The sequence below is a fragment of the Salarias fasciatus genome, chromosome 9, assembly GCF_902148845.1.
Source record: "Salarias fasciatus chromosome 9, fSalaFa1.1, whole genome shotgun sequence".
NCBI classification, from domain to species: domain Eukaryota; kingdom Metazoa; phylum Chordata; class Actinopteri; order Blenniiformes; family Blenniidae; genus Salarias; species Salarias fasciatus.
In genome coordinates, this window is record NC_043753.1 from 18,257,609 (window position 1) to 18,265,648 (window position 8,040).

An 8,040-nucleotide genomic window follows, 5' to 3' on the forward strand; every position below is an offset into this window, starting at 1 on the left:
AACTCAGCAGGCTGTGCTACAGTGTTTAGTTTGGAAATGTATGGTTTTGTATGATTTTTTTTTTTTTTTGGATACTGGAGCATGCTCTTGTCCTAACCACTAGGGGGCAGTGTTCACTCATAGCAGAAAGTGGAATCAGACTGAAGGGATATTTAGCAAGCACACGCCAACCCCAACCCCACTCCTGAAGAATCCAGGGTGGAGGGTCACTTGAGCTGAGGCACGTGTCTCGAGAGGCTCTGAATCCCCCCCCATTAAAGATTCAGATGCTGAGAGCCGGACACAGCTGACTTTCAATACAATGCTTCCACGCCATCAAAGTAACAGGCGGAAAAGGGGCAACAATTCAAACGTTTCGACATAAAAAAAATGATGATTCACCAGTAATAATGAAAACATGATGTTTCATACTTTAAAGAGTCCGTGGCTTTTTCTCCTTGTGTTTCAGATGCCACTTTTACTTCTCATTCCCAAATTTCTCATTCAAATCTCATCAACAGGTGAAAAAGACAACTCTTTTTAGATGTTTTACGTGGAACTCTTATATTAGAGGTTGAATAGCATATATTTGATTTGAAAAAAAGAAGCAACAATAAAAGGTCGAGCTCTAAAGAAAGAAAGAAAGAAAGAAAGAAAGAAAGAAATTAACATCATCATTGATTGCGCTTTTTAAGAGGCATAGTTTGAGAAGCACTAGACCAAATCAAAGTACATCAAGTCTCTCCACATTGATGAGTTACAAAGGCAGGATGATGCATCAGTATTAACAATGATGAGATAATAGAGCTCTCTGTAGAGGGGTGCTTTGTTCAGTTGTGACGGAATGTATTTTTGTGCTATAAATGCACTTGTAAAATAGTTTTTTTTTGGTCACTTAATGTTTATCAATGTACAGGATGAGAAAAGTTTCCAATACTGTGTTGGTGTTTTTCATTTTATTATGCAAAGTGTGTTTCATAAAGAGAAACGTCAAAGAGAAACACCTTCAAACAAGTGACTCAGCTTCTCAATGATCTTGAAGTTTCTGGGATAGCACTACACTGAGAGGTTAATGTAAGCATTTTCTTATAGTGATGAGATAATGACTCATATTTCAGTTGTGGGAAGATCCACACGAACATAGCTCATGTTTCACATCATACAGGGCACTGGAAATGATCATTTATTTATATCTTATTCTCTTAATGTGTTTTTTTCATATGAAATGTAGTTACAATTACATCAGTAATTTTTCTAGGGATTAAAAACATCTAAATTACTCATCAAACACAAAGTACTGCAAAAACGTCTGTACATATAATTTCTGCAAATAGCAAATACAAATAAATAACAGATTAAATTCAACCCCTTCAGCTTTTTCTTTGGTGCCACAACTGATAGGACAGCTAAACAGCTCCATAGATATGATCCAGTCTAACTAACAAAACGGTTTGCCTCTATAAAAATGCAAATGTGCCTGCTTTATGATGAAAGAAAGCAATAAAGCTACATTTTTTTTTAACAAAACTGGAACCACAAAGATGTAAAACCCAATTTAACTTGAATACTCTGTAAGACGCATGAGCTCGATTAAAAGTCTAGTTGTGTAACAAAGCCGCGTCACTGATTTAAGCTAAATAAGTTAAAAACCTTGAGAAATAATTACCATGTATCGATCAAACACCTAAGAGACAGATTTTCCATTGCATTGATTGAGGGGATTTGTTGCAGGAGACAGATTGTGGCGGGTGAGGTGAGTTTCAGCACTGGACAGCTCCTCCGCTCCCTGCGGGCTCCGGATCCCGGACCACGTGCTCCTCCTTTAAACGGCGTGACGTCAAGTGTTGATATTAATTCGCAGTTTAATTAATGATAATGTGTGAATCTAAGATCCATTCCTTTTTTAGGACTTGGCTCGAGGTCTTTCATTGACGCGGAAGAAGGATCCGCTCCGATGGGACAGGGGCCGATGACGCAGCCGCCCGCCCCCCACCCTCTCCACTCCCCCCGCACCTACGTGACAAGTGAAAAAGGCATGGCTATCTGATTCAGAGATAAAAAACCAAAAGGAGGAAAGGAGGACAAGTTCTTCGTGCGGAGGGGGAAGTTTTCTGCGGATAAAGGTTTGGTGGTCTTCGTTCTCTCCATGACCGGGTAGAAATTCCCGAGAACTGGTCCGCGGGGCGCACGGAGGAGCTGCACACTCGGAGCAAGCACAAAGAAGCTGAAGAAGAAAGGAGAGAGAGAGAGAGAGAGGGAGAGAGTGAGAGAGAGTGAGTGAGTGAGTGAGTGAGCGAGTGAGTGAGTGAGAGAGAGAGAGAGACAGAGATCCTATCTCTCTCCCAGTTGAGATCTTCAGCGGATCGTGTTCAGCGTCTGGAAAAAGGGTAAGGCGAGGCTCTTCTCCAGGTTTTTACGCAGCAAAAAAAAGTGAGGAGAGTTTGGGGAAAAGTCTGTTTTGACTGATTCTTTCTCAAACCACAGGTGTGTAGTAGAAGTTGCAAAATAACAAAAAATAGGAAAATTTCACTCTGTCAGAGAACTGAGAATTGATGAACTGTTCTGACGCGTCTATTTTACACCTGTTCCCTCGCTTAATGTCGCTTTCTTTTTCTTTTGCAGCAGGACAATGTCAAGTAAGGCGACTTTAGCATTACTCATCTATGGGATCATTATGCATTACAGCGTCAACTGCTCACCTGTGGGGCTCAGCTTCCCCAGTGCAAGGTATGTTACACCCTTTTCACGTCTTCTGTCATTTTGACGCATTTGAAAGCCAAAAATGTTCACTTTTTCCACTGAACAGTACACGCAGGTCACAGGCTAAAGACCATATCTGCTTTACTGTAAGTGATAACACTATTGGATCAGTGAGTAACATCATCTGACAGCCAATCCATGGGGCTGAGAGACATTCACAGGGAGCCGCGGTAATGTAATCGAAGCTGCTGTGGCAGTGAAGTACGGCGTCTGAATCTGATCTGCAGCCAGTGGTCCACCGATTAACGTCATTAGAAATACATTTCATTAAAAAAAAAAAAAAAAAAAAAAAAAAAAAAAAAAAAAAGATCTCAACTTGCAACATCTTTGGAAAGTTTTTCAGTAACGCGTGTTTAGAATTGTGCGTAAAACGCCAGGCTTTTGTTGAAATCAAAACGGTCTGGTCATCTCCTTCCACCTGAATTTCATTTGAACGAATAAGAATATTTGTTGTGTGATATTAGAGCACAAACTGAAAGACTGATTTCACCATTTTTTTCCCCAGACTTGACAGTGAGATATATGATGAGGATGGCAACTCCTTATCCTCCCTGGATTATGACAGAGACCAGCTGGATGTGAGGAGCGCTCCGTCTGTAGCGGACGACGTCTACACGTTGTACTATCCTCCGGAGAAAAGGTGACTAGCTCTCCCGCATTAGGAGGGAATAAAAAAAAAAAAAGCTTTTCCCATTTCAACGTTGAAGACATCTGCATTTCATCTTATTTCCATCCATATGTGCGTTTTTGTGCAACTTCCAACAAGATTTATTTTGTTCACTTAATTTTATTCCTTCTACTTTCACGTTGAATAAGTCCTGTCTATTATCCTTTTCTTTGTGAATTTATCTTTTTTTTATTATTAAGATTCAAGGGGGAGTTAGTCCAGTGAATTTGTGCCTTGTTGGACTGCTCGATAGAAATGGTTCTGCGCCACGAGGCGCTGAAATGCTCCCTCCGGTGGAGCCTTAAGGTCACATTGTTTATATTGATAAATAGATATTCCGATATAAGGTGATTTTTTTTGTGTGCTTCAAAACAGAAATAACACAGTCTGGGGGAAAAAAATCCATATTAGTTCATCAACATAAACATACTGTATATTAAATGGAAATCAAATGAAAGCGTTTAAAGCTGATAGGAGGGTTCAGCTCTGTTAAAGGCCAGGTTTCAGGTTCACAGCTTCAGCTGGACATGTTTTTGCAGAGTAGGGACTTGACACTGTTGCCTCTTGCGCTGGGTGTGTGGTGATTTCACTGTGTGGCTATCTATCATCCCAGAACGGAAAGGCATGCAGACGGCATGTTTAATAAAGCCTACAGGAAAGCGCTGGGTCAGTTATCAGCAAGGAAATACCTTCATTCTCTGATGGCAAAACGTGTAGGGTAAGAACACCTTCTTGGCTGTCTCCTTTTTTTAAAATGTATATATTTGTAGATTTATTGTTTCCTGTCCAGTGTTTTTTTTTTCTTCTTCTTTTCTTTTGACTGGTTCTTTTAAAAACCCATAATTCACGCTGTTCTATGTCTTGTATATGTCTGTGGTCCCATTATCTCCCAGCATGCTGCTAAAACTGGCGCCCTCACCCTCTGAATCAGGCTTTATTATTGCTATAAAATTGTTGGGGAGCACAAACGGGCACTTGATTGATTTGGGAAGAGTCGTTTTTTTTTCTGAGCTCGGTGCAGTGTGAGGCTCAGAGGGAAGAATTAACCCACACAAGTTTAAATTTATTTCCATATGAATAATTTATAGGTCTGAGTCTCAGTGGTTCCCAGTGGGAGGAGGGGGTTGCTGCTACTCTAGCTTCATGAGCAGGCCCAGCACTTCTTAATGTAGGTGTGAAAGACAGGCTGGATTGTTCTGGGCTGGATTAACAGCTCATCAGTAAGAGAATAAGAACATGTTTCCACACTAAAAGCCTTTTTCAAGCAGAATCTGTCTGCAAAAGACAGTCTTCCTTCAAACCACCAGATTTGTCACTGAATGCATTTTTTATAATGTCTTTTAAACAAGAACTGAGATTGTGTTTGGTTGCATTAATATATTTCTTTCCACGCTGTACACTCACACGCACGATGGTGTAAAGTAGGGAGGATGGCTTCATGTGAATGCACATGCCTGAGTGTGATGGTGGTGAGACCTGCCTCTGCTCTCTCCTGCAGTGGGGGGAAGGCGCTGGACGACAGCTCAGAGACCCTGTCCAAGCGCCACTCAGACGGGATCTTCACAGACAGCTACAGCCGCTACCGAAAGCAAATGGCGGTCAAGAAATACCTGGCAGCAGTCCTTGGGAAAAGGTATAGACAGAGAATTAGAAACAAAGGACGGCGGCTGGCATATTTGTAGCATCCTTCTCTCCCCTCCTGAAAAACAAACTAAAAAAAAAAAAAACAAAAAACAAAAAAATCCCTTAAGTGTGTGCAGCCCCAAATGAAGTCATTTTGAGATCTGACCAATCAGTGGATTGCTTTTGTGTTCCTAAACATGTATTTATGTATGAAGTAAGCCATTAAAATGAATATTTTGATAATAATATTGTTTTTTATTTTCTACTTAATGCACTTGAGGACGCACATATCTACTTTGTGGACCAATTTTTGTTGATTTAAAAGAATAGCCTCTATTTATGTATTCATTGATTTGATTTTTTAAGTCTTATTTATTGAGGGGGACACAATTGTTTGACATGATGATATGCTCCAACAGCCCTGTCTTTTAAACATTTAGTAAAAAAAAAAAAAAAAAAAAGTATGAATGTGCAGAAAATAAATAGTTTAAAAGACAATCAATGTATTGAATGCTGCTTTTGTAAAGTGACACTAAGAGATTAGTTGTCTTTATTCACAACAGCCTTGAAGACATAGGTTTTGACCATATCCTACAAGACATAGACTTTGATGCCCTTCCGGACGGGGATGAGTTTGAGGCTTTTTTGGGAGACTTGCTGAAGCAGTTCTCTCCTGAATTTCTGGTGAGTTTCAGGCTCCTTCCCGAGGCCGTGTCCTTGCGGGGGCGTCTCCTGCCCCCTCCCTTTATTTCCCACCTTTTAACTCTTGTGATCTTGCTTCAAACACTCAGACTCAACTCTTCTTCCACCTCATTCGTGCTCCTGTCTTTCCAGAGTCTCACAGTTTTTTTTTTTCTTCTTCTTCTTCTTCTTGAAACCACCTGTATTGTTAAGACCATACAGGCTGAATGTGGAGGCTCTTTAACAAGGATAACTTTCAACATATCAGTGTCGATTGATACAAAAAAACAAAAAAGAATCTAGTCAATCTTGGGTAGATCAGATCAGAGCCCTTATTGGCTTCCAAATATTAGTTTTTAAAGTCAAGTCGGGGGGCAAAAATTCCAAATTTGTGGTAAGGACCAGAGTACTTTTGAGGTTTTTCTTGCCGTTTTTCTTCCGCAAGTGTTTACAAAAAGTGAGCTTACACCTTTGACTTATGTAAAGTGCCAATCTTGTGTTTCTATCAACTTGACTCTGTGTTTGGAAACCTCTGATTCTGCTGAAGGTTTTCTCATGTCTCTCTGCCCATATAATAAGTATCAGTGGCATCTCAAGCACCATCAGGCAAATTCAAAAAAGGAAAAAAAAAAAGAAAAGAAAAGAAAAGAAATAAAAAAACAAAAGAAAACGATACTTGTTAAATGGTGTCTTTTAGCCATCACTTTGTTAATCATGAGAGACATTTGAGGCAGTTTACATTTTTGTGTTTGAACTTTCCGGGTCTATTGTGCTTCCCTCTTCTGTCATGTGAACCAATGTAAAAACTACAGTAGATTGCATGATTAAAGTAATTGCACTAGCCACCGCACCTGTGCAGACGACTCCAACCAGATGGTTTTGCTTGCTTTTCTGACTACTACAAACATACATCTCTGTCATCTCTGGATGTTGTTTTGTGTTCTGTTCTCCTTACTGACATTTCTACTCAAGCTGTATGTTGAGCCTTTGTCCTCCATTGAAGATTCACTGAATGTACTTTACTGCTGGCAACAGCTCCTCAGTCTGATGTCTGATCCTTCATAGATGCTGTTATTTAACACAACTGGAGATTTTTTTTGTAACCTGCTGTTAAATTGTACATGAAGAAGAAAGCTTTGGACAATTAAAGTGGTCATTTTCAGTGAGCCCTTCAGCAGTGTGGCGGTGTAGCTGCCTACATTTACAGGAGGGAAAGGGACCAGAGCAAGAACACGGGATTAGAGGGAAACAGAAGAACGACGGAGAGTCAGGAGTTCTGCAGATCTCACATAGCCAGCATGGTTCAGGCAAAAGAACAACTGTCTCACTGATTCCCCAGTCTGCACACACATTTGTGAGGAAGGAATACAGATTTGGAGGGAGCTGGGCTTTAGCCTTTCAAGCAGCAGGGTGAAGTTCTTCGATCTGTGTTTACTGTATCAATCTTTCTTTAATTTTGCATTCCCCTCTAGGCTTTGTGACGCAGGAGGCAGTTTGCGGCTGTGGTGCCTTGCATCGACTTTAAAATCGCCATGAATCACAGATGGCTATTTAGTGGCCCTACAATGCTGCACATCATCAGCTTACATTTCACCCTTTTGTTGTTGTTTTTGTGTTGCACAGATGTTTGATGGGATCTTTAGGACCATCCAGCTTAGATGCCAAGCGTTGCTGCTTGCTCTGCTTTCATTTGCATCTTGTTTTTAGAGCACTAGTTGTGATTTGTTTGTGAAAACACAGGGAAGGAACAGTTTCCTGCTCTTCATGAAACATTATATGTATGATAATGAAAGCGCCAATAGCCTTACAAAAATGAAAGAATCTTCAAAGATATAAATATATATATTTACTGTGTGAAAAGTGAGTATTAGATAACTTCTTCAAATGGCGATCTGCAAAGGGTCAAGTCAATAAATGTTTAAAAAAAAAAAAACGTGTTGTAAGATTTGTATGAATAAATTTTTGTAAACAACAAAAAATACTTCGTCTAATCTTTGGAGCAAATATCACCAGTCTTAAAGCATATTTAGCAGGAAAGACTGCTGCGCTGCTTGAACCCAATGGGATGGTGTGGTGCATCAAAAAGTGCAATAGCAGTGAAATATTAGTGACACAAAACACGACAAAAAAAACAAAAAAAAACCACGTGGATTCAGGAGGGATGCAGCAGCGGGACGGAAACGGAACTCAGAGGACACACACGTGAATCAGACGCCTGGAAAAAAGAAATAAAAGGAGTGTGAGAATGCTTTTCTTTATTGCTGTTGGTGTAATTAATGACGGTCAGTAACTTAAAGATGATGCAAAGCAAGTCTGCAACAAAGGAAGAA

At 40.1% G+C, this 8,040-nt stretch overlaps 1 protein-coding gene across 5 annotated transcripts; it reads left to right on the forward strand.

Annotated features, from left to right (window-relative positions):
- Window positions 1-2,233: 2,233 nt before the first annotated feature.
- On the forward strand, window positions 2,234-7,445 carry LOC115394360 (glucagon family neuropeptides). 5 transcript variants are annotated; one of them, XM_030099664.1, is made up of 7 exons: window positions 2,234-2,362; window positions 2,599-2,706; window positions 3,245-3,379; window positions 4,020-4,124; window positions 4,905-5,039; window positions 5,593-5,713; window positions 7,183-7,445. In XM_030099664.1, exons 2-7 carry the CDS (start codon window positions 2,609-2,611, stop codon window positions 7,189-7,191), a joined length of 603 nt encoding a protein of 200 aa, XP_029955524.1. In that variant the 5' UTR covers window positions 2,234-2,362; window positions 2,599-2,608; the 3' UTR covers window positions 7,192-7,445. The 5 variants fall into 5 exon arrangements, with proteins under 5 accessions (XP_029955524.1, XP_029955521.1, XP_029955523.1 ...); XM_030099661.1 differs by lacking the exon at window positions 7,183-7,445 and having other exon boundaries at window positions 5,593-6,046; XM_030099663.1 differs by lacking the exon at window positions 7,183-7,445 and having other exon boundaries at window positions 2,602-2,706; window positions 5,593-6,046.
- Window positions 7,446-8,040: the final 595 nt, after the last annotated feature.

Excerpts from the sequence above, each read along its gene's own strand:
- LOC115394360 (XM_030099661.1), top strand. The coding sequence starts at position 2,609 with ATGTCAAGTAAGGCGACTTTAGCATTACTCATCTATGGGATCATTATG. Across the intron at positions 2,707-3,244 it reads CTCAGCTTCCCCAGTGCAAG|ACTTGACAGTGAGATATATG; the intron begins GTATGTTACACC and ends TTTTTTCCCCAG. Across the intron at positions 5,040-5,592 it reads GCAGCAGTCCTTGGGAAAAG|CCTTGAAGACATAGGTTTTG; the intron begins GTATAGACAGAG and ends TATTCACAACAG.